Source organism: Ciconia boyciana, chromosome 6, assembly GCF_034638445.1.
Source record: "Ciconia boyciana chromosome 6, ASM3463844v1, whole genome shotgun sequence".
Classification (NCBI taxonomy): domain Eukaryota; kingdom Metazoa; phylum Chordata; class Aves; order Ciconiiformes; family Ciconiidae; genus Ciconia; species Ciconia boyciana.
Window position 1 is genome coordinate 48,364,613 of NC_132939.1, and position 17,425 is coordinate 48,382,037.

The 17,425-nt window shown below is 37.6% G+C and overlaps 1 protein-coding gene across 12 annotated transcripts in view; it reads left to right on the forward strand.

Annotated features, from left to right (window-relative positions):
• The window catches only part of NRXN3 (neurexin 3), a 984,600-nt gene extending 967,393 nt beyond the window's left edge, over window positions 1-17,207 (forward strand). For 5 of the 12 annotated variants that reach the window (XM_072864177.1, XM_072864173.1, XM_072864174.1 and 2 more), the window contains one exon: window positions 14,235-17,206. In XM_072864177.1, coding sequence (XP_072720278.1) covers window positions 14,235-14,536 — 302 coding nt within the window. In that variant the 3' untranslated portion in view covers window positions 14,537-17,206. Of the gene's footprint in view, window positions 1-13,610 lie in introns of all 12 variants that reach the window. The other 7 variants (XM_072864179.1, XM_072864181.1, XM_072864180.1 and 4 more) reach the window with 4 other exon arrangements.
• Window positions 17,208-17,425: the final 218 nt, after the last annotated feature.

Genomic DNA, 17,425 nt, shown 5'->3' on the forward strand with positions numbered 1-17,425 from the left:
CATATTTGCTAGTTTTCTAGCTCATTGCTATAAAGAAGCCCCATTAATTGACTCTTACACACAAAACCAAACAGGATGGCATGTGGGACTTTGTCAGTGGTGCTCATGTAGACATTCTTACTATAGATTAGCTTTTTTATTTCTGAGCTTCAGATGTGCCCGTAGGCTTAGAAGGAGAGAGCTTTTTGCCAGTACAAACAGCTGGTGCAAGGGAGGTGATATAACTAATTTATCTTCTTAGGCTATTTCTTTCTCTCTGTGTTTTGTAGTGGACCAGCTAACCAAATACTCTTCTTTTACAGTTTAAATTAGTGTGGATAACTGATGTGAATCACAGGCACAGATTTTTATTCTGAGTTGGGGGTAGGGATGAAGGGGGTTGCCTTGGAAATTAGTATTTTAATCCTAGTAATCTATAAGCTATTTGCTATTTGTGGTCTGCTAAGCATTCATTTGGCTAGATGTCTGAAAAATACTACTCTGAGAAAGGTTAAAATCATGTAAAAATGTACAGGTTGTTTTGGGAGCTACTACAAGCAGGAAGGACCACCCAGAAATACCAGGTTTCCCAGATTCCTGCCAGAATCCCCCACCTGCCTTCTCCTTCTTGGGACTTCGTCCTGTAGAACAGTCTCCCCCCTCTTCTGCTCATTTTCTCCCATTTTCCCCATATGCCAGATAGTGACTGAGTTGTGGACAATCAGAAAAGCCATGCTGCATCTATAGCTCTTAGGAGGGTTTCTTGCTGCATCTAGCATTTCTAGTATTTATATCAGGAAGAAGTAACTTCACTAACTTTTAAACAGCTGTAGAGTGTACTTAACCAGTTTTAGGGGGAGGGAGAGAACCAAGTCTCTTAGTCTGTGTTTGTGTATGTATTTATTTTATAGTGAAATCACTGGAAATTGGGAAGATTCTTGTCTTTCTTGGTGTACAGACATATGCCTGAAGTGGAGATTTTTGCAGGGCTTTTTTTCCCTCTTATCTATTTAACGTATATTTCTGCTACCAAAATATTCTAGCCAGAGGAGAAAATGCTGCTGACACATCTTGAAGCTAAACAGATGCATAGCTAACAGTACCTTTTTCTCTATTTTGTAGGTAAACTTTTTACAGAAAAATAAATACTTTGCAGTTCACAGGAAATTCTCCATTTGTTTATTTTCACTGATATTTTGATAGTATCAGCTGCTTAGAAGTATCTGTCATTAGTATCCTTGCCCAACGCATATGGCTTTAAATGACCCTAAAAGGGTGCTGCCTGATAGATAAAGTAAACTTACAAAGGTAACAGCAGTTTGGAAGCCTAGATTATGCAGTGGTGAAATGCACGCTCCCTTTTAGCACTGAAAGTCTTGGGCCTCATTCTAATTAGGTCAAAGTACAAAAAATAAATAAACAAAAAATTCCTGGCCTCATCCTTGTTTTGCAATTACAGCGCATAAAAATACAGAAAGAAAAATATCCCAAATAAGGAGGGATGCATGATTAGGCCAGCAGGGAATATGGGACATTTGAAGTGCATCAACAGTATAGCTGGACAACTAGGTCAGAAGAAGCAGCTGGTAGATCTGGTTAATAATGAGATATATTGATAGAGTTGTGTTGCAGTGCACAGAACTCAAATAACGTGGGATTCAGTGTGTTAGGGAAGGGGTAGACTGTCAGCTTGATGGAGCCCAAGGACCGGAGCAGTAGAAGACACAGAAGTTCCAGAGGTTAGCATGAACCTGGGGACAGTAACACAGCCCTAGATCCTAATTTACCATCTGTCATCTTGCTCTTTAATGCACACAGAAATATGCATTACCTTCGCCAGCAGCATTTTAAAATGCAACTTGAAAACAAAAAATGAGAAAATACAACTTTATAATTAAAGCTGCTGAACAAGGGGCTTTTGTAAAAAATTCTCCTTTTTAAAATGTGGATTTTTTTCATTTGAAAAAGTTGGCTATCTTGGCTCAGTCCTTCAAACAAGAAGCTTGTAAGCCTTGATAGTACAAAAGCCTCTATTCCCAGTCCTTCGATCAACTTTAAGTTTTTGAAAATAAAAAAAGGCTGCAAGGGTTATACTTTTTAATCTTTGCATTTCTGAGGAATGATTTACTAAATGTTAAGTAGTAAAATATTGTCTGTGTAGCTTCATGTGGTAACATTTAGGATCCAATTTTCAAATTAGGACATCTAGTTTTGACTATTAACAGCTAGATTTTTTAAAAGACTGGAGAAGATTTTCCTAGCCTCAGCAGAAATTGCTGGACCCAGTTTTTCCAAAGAACTCTGCTTCTATTGAAGCACCTCCGTATTGACCAAGTAAAGAAAAAAATGCTTAGCACCCTTCAAATCCTCTTGTAATTCTAACATCAAGATTTCCTTTACAAAATCTTGTCAGCTCTTTAAGTGTCTCTGGCTCCAGTTGTGGTTCTTTAGCTCTTTTGATCTTTCAGGCAGTAAAAGGCTTTTCCAGACCCTCATGCAATGAGTTAGGCATTTATCATCAAATAGGGCATAAGTGTTTGCTGGAGTGGCCTGACACAGACTGCACAGTTAGCAACTAGACCCATGCTTTGCAGTCTGTTTTGCATCAAAGAGAAGGCACTCAGTTCTAATGTGCTGAAGGGGGATATTTCACTACTCTGAAAATCCAGCTGCAAGTCATGACAAATACTGATTAAAATTCAAAGCTTAAATGCCTCTTTGTGAAACTCCCTAAGTATAATTAAACGAGAGGCTCAGAATCCTGGTAGGGAGTGGTGTCCAGGGACACTAGCCTTGAAACCTTACCAAATAAAAATCTCCACTGACATCTGCAAAGGCCTCACTTCTGTCATTTTTTTCCTATTCCTAGCCAATCTTTTCTGATCCACAAATGAATCCCCAAAATTTCTGATGTAGACCAATGTTTTGCTTCCTGTAACCTGCATGTTCTGTCCCTGAGATCACCCTGACCAGGTTTCCTCTTCTATGGTTGGACCTCTTCCCTTCCTAACACGTTTTCCAAAGGGATGTAGGAGATAGGTCCAGTGCAGTCTTCCAGCAAAGGCGTGGTACATTCCAGCTACAGATGCACTGTCCTGGTAGTTAGTGCAACCTCATCACTTCTGAAGTAGGAGTTAAGAGTCTTCTCATATAACTCCTCTCAGAACTGGATACCTTTCAGTAATGCATCTAACAAGAATCTGGGCTATTTAATTTTTGTGGGGTTTTATACTTATTTAACATTCCCCAGAACTAATACTGATTTCTCGGTAGCATTAGAGGTGCTATTGTTCCTCATGTTTATATATACCAAACCATCCTACCTGTTTGCTATCATATTTATACAAAAGTACCCCTGGCCACATCTACAGGGCGGATAGCCCCATTCTTCCCAGAAATTCAAGCTCAAGATAGCCACCCACTGCCACTTGTTGTTGACTTTTATGATGGGTTATGAAATTATCTTGCTGGCATTCCTGATGGAAAACTAAGGTACATGCAGTGCTTACAGCCTGCTTTTCCCATCTCCTGCAGAGATTCATCGTGGACAGGTTCCAAAGCTTTATATGTAACGTTTGCCTTCTCCTAAAATATCAGACAGAACAGGTTGTTTTGCTGGAGTCCTGAGTTCTTTCTTAGAATGACCCTGATGTCAGGATGATGGTCTTTATACAAGAAAAATATGGACATCGTATGTGTCGCCTAAGGAGTTCAGAGGAAGCCGAGGACCCCTCTAGGACATATAGTATTTGGGATCCAGTTTTAGTAAAGGCTCAGACAGAACCAATTAGTAATATCGTCTTGAACTTTAAATCCTTTTGTAGCATAGGAGAAACTAGTCGCAGTCTTAATGCTAGCAGTGGCAGGTTTGCATATGCAAAATCATATGGCCTTAGTACCAAATACTGCTAACTCGTGGGGCCCCAGCAGTAATCATGGACAGCACATCTGTATAACTGCTCACCACTTCAAATAAATATTCAGTACAGCCCTAGCCTTTTCCAGCATAGCAGAGTGTGTTTGCAAGAACTAATTCTTCACCCTTTGCTCAAGCTGATCAGCACTTAAAGGAATAAGCCCAGTCTGACTAGGGAGAAAAGTAAATGCCACTCATTTTGGGAATGCCCTGGAGAGTTAGGGCCAGAATGAGGGCTGTAGTCTGGAGTATTGAGTGTTTGATCCAAATACAAGGTCATAGTCAGGGTGAAAAGTGCATCCTAGCATAGCTTATGATCTCTCCTCACCCTTTTCCCCTTCTGACCTGCCCCAGAGACGCAGAGAGCCCGCTGGAATATGCTTTGCCCTTTCTGGAGAGGCATGGATGTTACACACCCTGCCCCCCCCCATCCTCCTCCGCCCGCCCACCCTTCCCCCAAGTCCTTGCTTGCTGTTCTGTTTTTCTACTTTCCCTAAATGCAACTTACTTTAAGCATGCATTATTATTAACATCCTACAGTAAAATTAAGCTATTATATAACCCATTTGTCGATCTCAGCCAATTTCTTCTATCTTTTTCTATGTCTATTTATGACGTACATCCAGACTGCACGTCCTTTTTTTTCCTCTCCATGTTTATTTTAAAAATAAGTGATAAAGAAAAAAGATCTATTAAAAAAAAAAGCAACACTGGAGGGTGGTGGGGTTTTTGGCCAACAATTGAAAACAAATTTAAATGGGAGGGGGAGGGAAGGGAAGAGAATCCAATTCTTAACAAAAAGAAATATCCAAATGATGAAAGTGTCCCTAGACTGCTTTGTCTGTTCCTTTCAATGTGTACATCTGGTTTGTTCATCTTTGAAAGTGTGTGGAATAATTTTTTCTTTAAAAATAAAATTTTAAAACCCCGCAATTGTTCTTACCTCCCTTCTTCCTGGGAACAAAGTACTCTTTTTCATTTTTTGCTTTTTTTTTTAGTATATCTCTACATAGTTATATTTTGATGTATTTCTTTTCAATGGTTGAATTTCTATCTTAGATTTGGTTTGTTCCAATCTAATAATGGGAAAAAAAAACCCAAACAAAACAAAAGAGTTATGAATTGTTTTCTGCAAATTTTCCCTCTATTTCCCTCTTTAAATAAGGAACTACTTCACTGGCAGAATCCTACAGCTGTGTTTTTGAGGTTCTCTAGAGAATCTGAATATAAAAGCAATCTAATTTGAGAGACGGGAAGGGGTGTGCCAACACAGTCATTACATTCAAAACAGTGATTTGATGTGCTCAAGAAATGATTGTCTCAAATTATTGAGAATACTGACATAAATTTGATGGACTTCAGAAAAGATGATTCTTAGAAGAAAGAGGCTGTGGGTAGCTACAGATGAAGTTGTTCTAATTCCAGTGCATAAAACTACTTTCCTTGGGTTTTTGTTTTACTTCTCTGGTGGTTATTATTATTATTATTATTATTATTATTATTATTATTATTAGTTTATGTATTTTTACTGATATTTTTAGTAGGGAAAGTTTTAACTGTTTTTATAATTTGAGAACCTTTAATGAAAATGTAAATATTAATACTATAATTATTAATTTTTTGTAACTTGCATGTTGAAGAAGTTGCAGCTTAGGGTTTGTGAGATTGTCAATGTTAGAGTTCTGTTCTTTCTTTTTGTTGATGGGCATGAATATGCTCATTTGTTTTTGTATATTGCCCATCCCTTCCTTACAGCCAGAAGCTCTAATGCTGCTAGATCACTCCGTACCGCCCTTACATGGACATGGCAACTGACTTACACATTCACTCCCATCATCTTCATCTCCTGTGTAGTACACTCATAGATTTTTTACACTCCCACTCCATCCACCCGAGGCATTTTTTCTTCCCATAAGTTCCCCTCCACCACCCCTTTCTTTAGCATTGTTAAAATTTTATGTGCAGTCATCCATTCCTTAAAACACACACACACAAAAATTATAGAAAAAAAAGAAAATGTTTAAAAAAATATATATCAAATTGACCAAAAAGGCAAAAAAGCAACAAACTTTGCTTTTCAAAAAACATTATATATGTAGATATGCAAACAAGCAAAAGTCAATTCTATAAAATGTACAGGATTTTTCAACTGTAATATGCTAACAACTTTACATAAGATAAAAAAATACAACCAAAAAACAGCAGAGAAAAACCAAGTTCAAATTTGTTAAGGTGCAAGATTTTTTTCTTTTCATGTTATGTGGTGTGGATGTATGTGTTGTTGCCTCCCTGTATCGCCCTTTGTTGTAAAACAATTATAATAAAAAAGAAATAATAAACATTTTGCTAAAAAAGTTTTTAAGAAACAACAACGAAAAAAAGCAAGTTACAAGAATGTGGCAATGCTACTTGTCCAAGAGCATTCTTACACAACTTTCTTTTGTAAATTTTTCCTTTCATGCCAAAAAACATGCGGGCAATTTGTTGATGTAAGTTGACTGTTATGAAATCAATGTGGTATGCTTTCTAAATATTTTTATGTATTTTTGATTACTTTTTTTAAAGAAAATAATATTTTTTGTTTTCATCATTTTTTTCAGTTCTCGTAGGTTTTAATCTTTCTTTTGCTGATAAAGTGAATGACTTGTTATGTTTTTCCTTTTTCTGACCTTGTTGCTGTGGCATTTTTATTTTCTAGCATATGGTTTTGTTTTAGGAAAAATGTATAAGTTCATTTATTTATTTTTGAATCAGTTTGTATTTGCCTTTATGTTACGTGCTCTTTGTATATTGTCAATTGCCAGATTGTATTGTGCATAGGAGGGGGTGAAGGAGCCTGTGGTAGTTTGCTCCTGTTCTTTCTCGGTCCCTCTCTAGAGCTTTCTTTCCCCTTTCCCTTTCCCAAAATGAATCACCAGTAATGCTACTTTCTTTCATGCTACTTAAATTGTATGTAGCCTGGTGGTGTAGCCTTCATGTCAAGTAAAAAACGATGAGACTTCTTTAGCATTTTGGTAGCTCTCAGGGTCTTCTTACTGCAGCTCTACATCATTCCTACTTTATTCCCATGAAAGTGTTTTATTTCTATCAGTTTTCTTCATTGCTGATTATCTGCCTGATGTCCAGTCTAAATGATACTCTCAAGTGTACTCTTATCAGGTAAATGCACCCATCATATTATGAGTAGCATTAGGCTTGCTAATATCATCCAGAAATGGTACATTTGGCAGACACTTTCCTACTGAAACTCATATCCTGAACCTCTAAAATTTCCTTGCTTCAAAAGAGATTTGGATTAATTTCTTTAAAAAGCAATGAGTAGAAGAAAAAGCTGTACTTCCTTATAAGCAAGTATGTTTTCACCACAGTAATGCTGTGCTCAGTAGGTATCTTACGTTCAACTGTCAAGTCCCTTGAACAACTGATGCTGAAAACAGAACAGATAATTATGCTGAGTAGGACGCTGTCACCAATTAATCACAAAAGTTTAAGATAATGATGGGAGACAGAAGAGGGCATGTTTCAATTGGTTCAGAGCAGCTCCGTGTCTGGGCACCGAAATACTTGGTTTTGCTCTAGAATCTTGCCTGCAGACACTATGTCAGGTCCTCTCTGGAAGGTATTGATATCTGTTTCACTGAAACTGCATGAAGGTGACCAAGAATTTACAGCAATGAAACACAGCCCAGTGTTAACATGGGATTCATGACCTCTCAAACTCTGTACCTTCCTGCTGCTCGTGAGCCGTGTATTAGGAAGCGCTGCAGTAACTAATGTCTTTTAATATAGTTTGGGGGGCTTAGGAAATGATTTTCAACCAACTCCACCAGAAAAAGTACAGTTTTATCTAATCACTTTGAGGACTATATATTCTCTGAAAGGAAAAGGAGATAGTTGCAGTATTCCATTGTGGAAATGATGTTTTTCTCTCTACTGCTGACTGTCAATTGCAATTAAATCAGACTGCGAAGAGCAGAAAATATTAAGAATGTTCATCTACTAGGTTTTGTGTTAGCATCATCTTTCCTGTGAATCGGGGACTATGTTCTGAATAGTTTCCCCTTTTTATCCTCAGAGGACTAAAAGGAGAATTAACTAAAACACCATTAGACTGAAATTTATGAACTCAGTCATTTAATAAGGAATTATTGTGTTGATACAGAGGGGAAAAAGGTAAGAAATTATTTTCTGTGGCAAGTGTTTCATACTGAAAGTGGAGTCAAACTTCAGAGGAACAGTATAAGAATAAAATGAAAAAGACAAACTTTGGATGCAGAATTTCAAGTGCCTGCAGAAATGGATGAGTTGTGCAGCCTTTATGGATGGCATTTAAAAGCTCTTCAACCACAGCTGGAAGAGAGAGAGATGATAAGGGTGTGTCCCTTATCGTCATCAGGAGAAGATGAATCTTTCAGGCTTCATTCTTGTGTGCCTTTTGTCCTGTATCAGTTTGAGGCCTGAGACTCCAGTGAAGTAGTTGTGTCTCTAAAGATGAAAGCCAGAGGCTGCTACAATTTTTCAGTTGGTTTTTTTTTTTCTTTTTTTTTTTTTTGTGCCCTATGCATCCATGACACTCCCACAACATCCTCACAGTTCATAAGGCTTCTATTAAATTTTTAACACTCTGTCTTTTCCACTGGCAGAGAACTCTTACTGGAGATCAGCCCCAGAGGTATGAATTATATATCTATAAATATGCTCATAAAGCAGAAAGCAGGGCAGCTCCAAGGCTAAAGTAGACCTTTTATATCCCCAATGATCTTGGTAGTTTAAAGAAAAGCATAACTCCATGAAAATAGTATATGTGCTAGATTTAAAGGCTAACTTTTAAGGAATAAATGCACACCCTGTGTTTGCTTCGTGGAATGAGAAGGCCAAGCAGAGCACTGGGCTGCTTGGTATAAGGTTTCCCAGCTCACAGACCTCAGTTCTCTCAGTGCTGCTTCCAGTTTGCTGTTCAGTAATTTTTTTGCAACTATACTGTGGATGGGCAAGCTAATTTTGCGTCTATATCACTGCAGAGGAAACCATTTTATCTGTTTCCCTTTGTTTAATTCTTTGGCATTGTGTTGTCAACAGAAGCTTTTTAAAAACCGTATTTCTGTTTGGGAAATATCCATTCCCTACTTAGGAGAGAAAGCACAGAGTAGGTAAAAAATAAATCTGGAAAATCCTTGTGAAATCTTTGGATTGTTAAAGTAATCTGGAACTTGCAGCATACCAGTGAACACTGTTAACTGGTGCGTAACAGCCAACAGAAAAAAGGGGGAAAGAAACCTGTAACTACCAGGAAATGGCCCATATCATTCACAAACAGAATCTAAGTCTCATATGAATATTTGTTTTGAAGCATGGCCCAAACTGGGTGGCAGCCTTGCCTTTTTTTTTTTTAAGCACAGAACAATTTGGAAATTAAAACTGTAAGTTTTATTCAAGGCTCCAATGCATTCATTTTGCGATTGAAAAAATGGTAGACACTGTGAGAAAATAAAAACTTCAGATAGGAAAATACAAACATAAAACCTGTCACAAATGTATTTCCCTTCCAAATTGTCATGTAAGGTTTTTCGGGGCCTCCTCTTTAGCTTTTTCTAGAGATCTAAATCTTTAAAGCACTTGCCTTCCATAGCAAACCTTTCAGGATCCAAATCCCATGAAAGATATTCTTGGCAACTGAGTGGCACTTTGTCTGTTAAATCTTTCAGTGCTTACCTTTAAAACAACTTGGGGCCCTGGGCAAGAGGCACCACTTCTCCATCAAAGGACCACTGGCTCTAGGCAGCTTCCTCAGGTGTCATTTTGTGAAAGATGGTTCCCCCTACACGCACACTTATCATCTGCCTGTCATCAGACTCCCCCTTTTGTCTCTTACGAGTAGAAATGTAGTACCAGTAATAGAGTTGTTTGCAGGTAAGATATGAAAGTTTGCACTTGCTCCCCTCCATGGATACTGGTGATCACATTTCTCACACTTTCCTGGGAGCTTTTCAGAATTTACATTCCGTTATCCTTAAATAACACATTTCTTTTAGACTGAGTGGCATTTTTATCACGCCGTTTTAAAGGATGTTTTAACTCCTCTATAAATCACATACCCCAAGAAGTATTCATTGTGCTTGCATCCTATTAGACCTACAGCTTTTAGCTTGCTGTGAGTTTTGCATAGATGCCTAACATACCAATCAAACAGAAGCCAGATTTGATACCTAGAGTGCTTTTTCTGAGTTACCTTCTCCCACACAGCTTTTTTTCAGTCTCACAGTTTCTTCCATTACAGACAGAAAGAAAATTAAAAAATTCAAAGCATCATTACCACCCTTACAGCCATCTCCCTGATACTCCCCAAAAGTATGTTGTCTTAAGTAAATGTAACAAATGAACTCCTTGATGGAGAAGTGATTCCTAATCACTGAAGGACCTTTAACAGCCTCTTTATTTCTTTAGTATACAGGTAAACATAGTGTGGATCATTGGACAAGTTGGAATAAAACTAGAGATGAGATTAAATAATTGTGTGGAAAATCAAAGTTAATCTGATCTTCCTGGTATGAAAGTTATTTCTCTTCTCACATACATTGTGAGATTAAAATTTTGTAAAACTCATTCCTGATTCTGTCCTATTGTCTTCCATCCAACAGACTTCCTGGAATCAAAAAGCTCCAATCTGCTCTCCATCACTTATGTGAAACCCCACTTACCATAACAATTCTATCAACTTTTCTTAACATTTCAGGAAGACCGTGACCATTTTTATAGTTGTAGTAGTCTTGATCATTGGCTCAAGTCCTTGACAGCAACAAAAACTGCGGAACTATGACCTAGTTTTAAAGGCAAGGGTTACTGGGGCAAAAGAAAGGTCTTCATATTAAATGTAAGATATTTCTGATTCCTTCAATAAAATTAATCATTAATAGGACCAAAAGAATTTCTCTGTGGAAGAAAACTGCCCAAAATACTGCCCCAGTGGGTGGCAGATCAACTGCATACTTATGCTGTGTGCCAGTATAATAGGTTTTAAGAACAAAGGCAGTTCAAAGCTCTAGATGAGCAATTAAGAGCTGCCAAATGGATTTTTTTCCAATTGGGTATCACAGATGGAGAATGAAAATCACACATGAATACTACTTTTTAACAGCAAAACACTGATCTTAAAAAATCATTTAAAGGGACACTACCTATCCCTGACTTTCTGGAACTGAAATTCCCCACTCATGCAATTTGATGTAATGCGCACTTCAATGCTATTATTTTTATTCATTTTCTACCAGACTTACAGATGATCTTTCCCTCTGAGGCATACTCCAAGTTTATCCTGAGACCACCTGTTTGCATAGATTATAGATGCCCTACTCTAGCCATGGATAGGGCTTCTGGACATATACCAATCATATTACATGCTCTAGTTTCTACATTGCACAGAAAACAGCTCAGATGCATGAGCACAAAATGCCATGTAGCCATTCGGCAGACTACACTTTCTGCTTTTTACATAATTTTTTTAAAGATAAGTAGTATATGTAGTTTGAAGAGATTGCATTATTTTACACATATGATGCTTATTTCTTCATCTGCTATCCAGTAACAAAAGTGGTATGAAGATGCTGAGGAAGCTCAGAAAACTAAACAATATATTCAAATTGGCCTTTTGTTTCTTAGCTTAAAACTAACTTTGCATGAAAGTATGTGAAGCCCCACATTTCTTATTTTGGCCTAATTTCTACCCTGGTACGTCTGACATAAATCTGACTGTTTCAATTGATTAAACTGTGTCACCACTTAGTTTCTCATTAAGGATAAGAATAAGCCATATTGCTAGTTCAGCTATCCAGATTTAATCAAACTGTTAAGTACCTTTTTCAGTATATTGCTATCTTCAATATGTAATTTGTTCAAATATATTGCTCTCCAAATACATTTAGAAGGGATTATGATTTTAGACCATATTCTTTATAGAACTCCCATGGATGTTACTGGTAGTATTCAATGGGAAACAAGTGCATGTAATATATAGTGTATAGGAGACAGCAGAATTCTGACCCTGATGCCATTCAGCATTGTAACAATGCCAAACCAATTGTTAGCAGGTATTAATACATAAGTAAAAGCCAGAATTATTTATTTAGAAGGTAAAATTCCTTTTGCATATCTTTCCTTAATCAATGGTGAGTATAAATCAAAATTTCCAATGCATTAGAAATACTTCTTACTGAGTTGCACTCCTTCCAACAAATCTAGAGGACTACTCATGGTGTTAGATTAACTCTTCAATTTATATTTAAAGCAGCTAATTTAAGTGGCTAGCTGAAGAAAAATCACCCAAGGGAGAATTTATACGCAAACTTTCAGAAGCAATATGGCTCACCCTAAAAAAAGTGTTGGCGACTTGTATGTCAGCAGAAGACTATGTAATGTAAAATAAATGAATTAGATAAATTAATTATGCCTCCACATCAGAATAAAACAGTGGAGTGTTAATTACCCATAGGCTCAGAAGTAGAAGTACAGTCATATTACAATATATAGACAAAACAGGACTACTACCCTAAAAGTAGCAATATTGCTGCTCAGAAACCAAATCTTAGAAATGATGCACTGATTTTCTTGTTTCAGTTGCAGCTTATACTGTGGGAAGGTACAAATGTTATAGCTATAGCTTCATTGTTCTACTTCAAGAGTAGACCATAAGTCCACCTCATTTTTAGTCCTCTATAGGCAGGTAGCCATCCTGTTAGGAAAAAGTAGCACTGATCACAGCTACCTGCGTATCCAGAAGTAACAGTAGGTGTGAAGATAACTTCTGCAGTACACTCCTGGGCTCTAGTGCTAATGTGTGTCATCAAAGTCCTTATTCAGTTATATCATCAATCACAATAAAGTCTGTCTTAGTTTTTAATCAAATTATAGTAAAAGAATATCAAGAAGAACTGAAGATGAAGATAGTATGGCATTAGCAGCCCCAAAAGGTGCAAGGAAAGGGACATCCCTAGTGTCGAACAAAATGGTAAAGAAAGATTAAAAAGAGATGAACAAGCATTGAGTAGAGTTCTGTACCTTCATGGACCCCAGTAAGTACTTGATTCTTATTCCAGCCCTCACTTTCATGAACTTTCCCACAATTTAAAAACCAGGCAACAATCAAAAAGAAATGGATGAACGGGAAAGGCCTTAGGGAAAGGCCTTATAAACTGCTACGGAAGGTGAGCAGATTTGAATGGCAGAGAAGAAATACCAGTGTTATTTTAAATGAAAGGAATCATAGGAGGAAAAACTGGCAAGATGAGTGGTAAAATCCATCTAGGAGAACATTGTTCTATGGAAGTCTAAAATAATTCATTTAAACAGTCTTGTAACCAAATGCTTAAGAAAGACCACTACCAAAAATCGATGTCCACAGAGTCACTTGAGAGTATCTTCAAAAATCAAAAACTTTGGGTCCCAAAAAATTCAGAGCATTTCACCTTACATACCTAGCATAGGCTAAAAGAGGGAGGAAATGGAACATGTAGTTTACTGATGTCAAAGCAGGGTGGGAAGAAAGAATGAAAGGCACCCCCAGGAAAGTATGTTGGTAGTGTAGTTAGGGCAAGAAACCTGATCCCTGACACTTTTTCATAATGCCCAAATCCTCTCTCGCCCTTGAGTTAAGTGAATTGAAAATGGTGCATTGTGTCATTAAAATGTACTAATCTTCTTTTTTTTCTCTTTTCCATCCCAGGAGGTGAATTAGTTATCCCTCTACTTGTAGAAGACCCTTTAGCTATCCCTCCTATTGCTACTCGTGCACCTTTCATTACACTTCCCCCTACCTTTCGCCCCCTCCTCACCATTATTGAGACCACCAAAGATTCCCTGTCCATGACCTCTGAGGCGGGGTTACCTTGCTTGTCGGACCAAGGCAGCGATGGTTGTGATGATGATGGCTTGGTGATATCTGGGTATGGCTCAGGGGAAACCTTTGACTCTAACCTACCCCCTACTGATGATGAAGATTTTTACACCACCTTCTCCTTGGTAACAGATAAGAGTCTTTCCACTTCAATCTTCGAAGGTGGCTACAAAGCACACGCACCCAAGTGGGAATCCAAGGACTTTAGACCTAACAAAGTCTCCGAAACTGGTAGGACTACTACCACGTCTTTGTCCCCTGAGCTGATCCGCTCCACAGCTTCGTCCTCGACTGGGATGGTGCCCAAATTGCCAGCCGGCAAAATGAATAACCGTGAGCTCAAACCCCAGCCTGACATAGTCTTGCTTCCGTTGCCCACTGCCTATGAGCTAGACAGCACAAAGCTGAAGAGCCCGCTAATCACTTCCCCCATGTTCCGTAATGTGCCCACAGCAAACCCCACGGAGCCGGGAATCAGACGGGTTCCGGGGGCCTCAGAGGTGGTCCGCGAGTCGAGCAGCACAACGGGGATGGTCGTCGGCATTGTGGCTGCTGCCGCCCTCTGCATCCTCATCCTCCTGTATGCCATGTACAAGTACAGGAACAGGGACGAGGGGTCCTATCAGGTGGACGAGACGCGGAACTACATCAGCAACTCAGCCCAGAGCAACGGCACGCTCGTGAAGGAGAAGCAGCAGAGCTCAAAAAGCGGCCACAAGAAACAGAAAAATAAGGACAAAGAGTACTATGTGTAAAAAAGAATACTTATTTATATATAAATATATAAATACTTAATGAGATTTAACTGAAATATCAGAACCATTGCAGCGATCGAGATTGGGAGATATCGTTTGTGGGAAAAAGTATTGGGAAAAAAAATTTCAGCAGTGACTGTTAATGTCTCAGTCATCACTTGGAGTCAGCAAACTCTGCCCTAATGTATTATAAAGCACACTTAGCGTTCTGGAGATGGCGCGCACAGCTCTGCCCTGTTAGTGAACTTGGACGTCTCCAAATCTCCTCCTCCGCTGAACTTTCTGAAAAGGTAGAAGACTTCTTGGCTTACTTGTTTCGTATCTCCAAGTGAGTCTTTAACAATGTTCGTGATCCCTGACTGTATCGAAAATTTTTCAGTTTACTTATTTAAAAAAAAAAAAGGAAAGAAAAAGAAAAAAATGCAAACATTATTAAACAACAAAAAAATATTGAACAAACTGATCTGGCCGTGTCCAGCATACATATAATTTTTCGAGATTGGAGGAGGGGAATAAATGATTTTGGAGATTGTTGGTTTTTTGTTTTGGTTTTGGTTTGTTTCTTGGGTTGTTTTTTGTTTGGTTTTTTTTTTTTGTTACTTTTGGGTGTGGGAGGGAAGGGTGGCGAGGAGCAGTGTGGGGGGTGAACCAGGACATGACTTGAGAAGAAATCTCGGAAAAAAAATAATCCATAATAAATAAAGAGAGACTATTGCCATATATGAACTCAAAAGCTACCCATGGTGTTTACTCTGCATATCTGGTTGTGTTGTCTCTAGAATCCGTCGTCTTGCAGTAAGTTCTTTGCTAACAACACAGTGAAAGTGTCTGATGGGTGATGCTGAAGAAAATTATCATGGAAAGCTGGTTCCCTTGGATCTGGCTCCAGTATTTGCAATTGAACTGAAGAATAAGATGGGTTTGGGTCTGTTCTGATCAGTCATTGGCTTTATTTGAGAATATCACCTAGTATGCATTAGCACAGCTAAACTATGGTTAAAGGGATTTGAAGATTGAAAAAAGAATGCTTAAAAAATGGTTAATCATTCTGAGCTGAATATACCATGCAAAAATAACGGAGCCTTCCTCTGGGTTCTGGTTCTTTGACTGATTGCAATGCATGCAAAAAATAATAATAAATCAGTTTAATAAAGAGATCAGAAAGACACCACTGGAGTTCAACTTGTGACAAGACCCATAAATGTCAGAAAAGCTAAACACTTGTAAAAGAATGCAAAATACATAGGTTTTTTGACATAAAACTGTTTTTCATATGTAATATTTTAATTTTGTAGGTTGACATTTCAGATCATCTCTGTCTTTCCATTTGCCCTATTCTCCCTTATCCTTCTCTTTTATATAAAAGAAAATAAATAAAGCTGCTGTGACACACAAAAAATAATAAAGAAAAAGGAATTTAATAATATAATATATATATATACACACAGATATATTTATCATGGTATGTTTGATGGGACGACTGGAACAGAAGTTCTGTTATGGTCTTAATGTGGAATGAGAATGTTCTTGAAGAACAAAGTAAAACAAAACAGACAACAAAAGCAAACCTTAAAATGTGAAGAGAGTGTGTGTTTTAGCTTTGTCACAGTTACCTGTGTCAAAAAAAAAAATCTGAAATTTTGTTTACATATTTTACTACTATTTTTTTTGCTAGTATAATTTCTATATGGATACCCTGTTGGCGTATATACTGTTTTATGGTTAAATTGGGAATGTCTTTTGGTTTTATTTAACTTATTTAATTTTGTGGTTTGGTTTCTACATTTTCTCAGTTATTGTGAAAAGGATTATCTTACTGTACAGAACAATAGCAAGGTGGTTTGACGGCCATGCCTATCATGTGCAAAAAAGCAAATGAGGGAGAGAGAGAGATAGAGAGACAGACAGAGAGGAAAACAACAAAAACCAAGATGATTGAGAACTCTGGAATATCAGAAATGTACACTTTTTCTGTATACGGATGAAAACTAATCAGCTGTTTAGGTTTAGAAATCTACTCTTGCTGGTGTTTATAAGTCGCATGAATATTTGACTTTGAAGAAGTGTCATCAAAAACACACACGCACATGGGAACTTAAATTCAAAAAAAACAGCCTTCTCAAACATTGAGAAGACGCTTTCATGTTAACAAATATTTTCAGTGCGTGTATGTGTGCGTGTGTGTGGTGCGTGTGCGTGTGTGCGAGGTTGAGCTTTTTTTTCCTTTTTTATTTTTTATACTAAAAGAAAAAAAAAAGACAGGTTTTAAAAAGGTATGAAAGCACGATTTTAGATGACTTAACTGGCCGAAACTATATAAAGTTGATTATATCTTGATGTCTGTAAAAGATTGCTGTTCTTGGAGTCTTGGAGTCTTGTGAAATGATTTCCTGCTTTCTTTCTTCCTTTCCTTTTTGCTTTCCTTTTTTTAGTTAAGGGAAAAAGATTTACACTTTCCTTTTTTTGTGTAAGTTTCTATTGGACAGTTTTTGGGAACATGTGCATTTCTGTATGTGGGCTTCTACCATATCCCTGTTGCTTTATGGACAACCTTAAGAATTTTTATTTGAGTTATCGTGATGTTATGCTTTTTTTCCCTTTCTTCTTCTTCTTCCTTTTTGATTCTTTTTCTTTTCTTATTTGCATTTTGTTTAAAGATATGCTTAGCAATAAAATGTTCTTCCCAAAGCCCTGGATGTTGCTGGTTTTTTATTTCTGAAAGACTTCAGGGAAATTCCAGACCTTTAAAGGTGAAAAGTAGTCTGTGAAGCAGGTATCCCCCATCCCACGGGAGTGTTTAGGCACCAGATTACAGAATCATGTTCATGTTTGCATTCTTTCATTAGTCCAATGAATCTTAATTCTTTCCTTTGCAGGGACATAAATTCA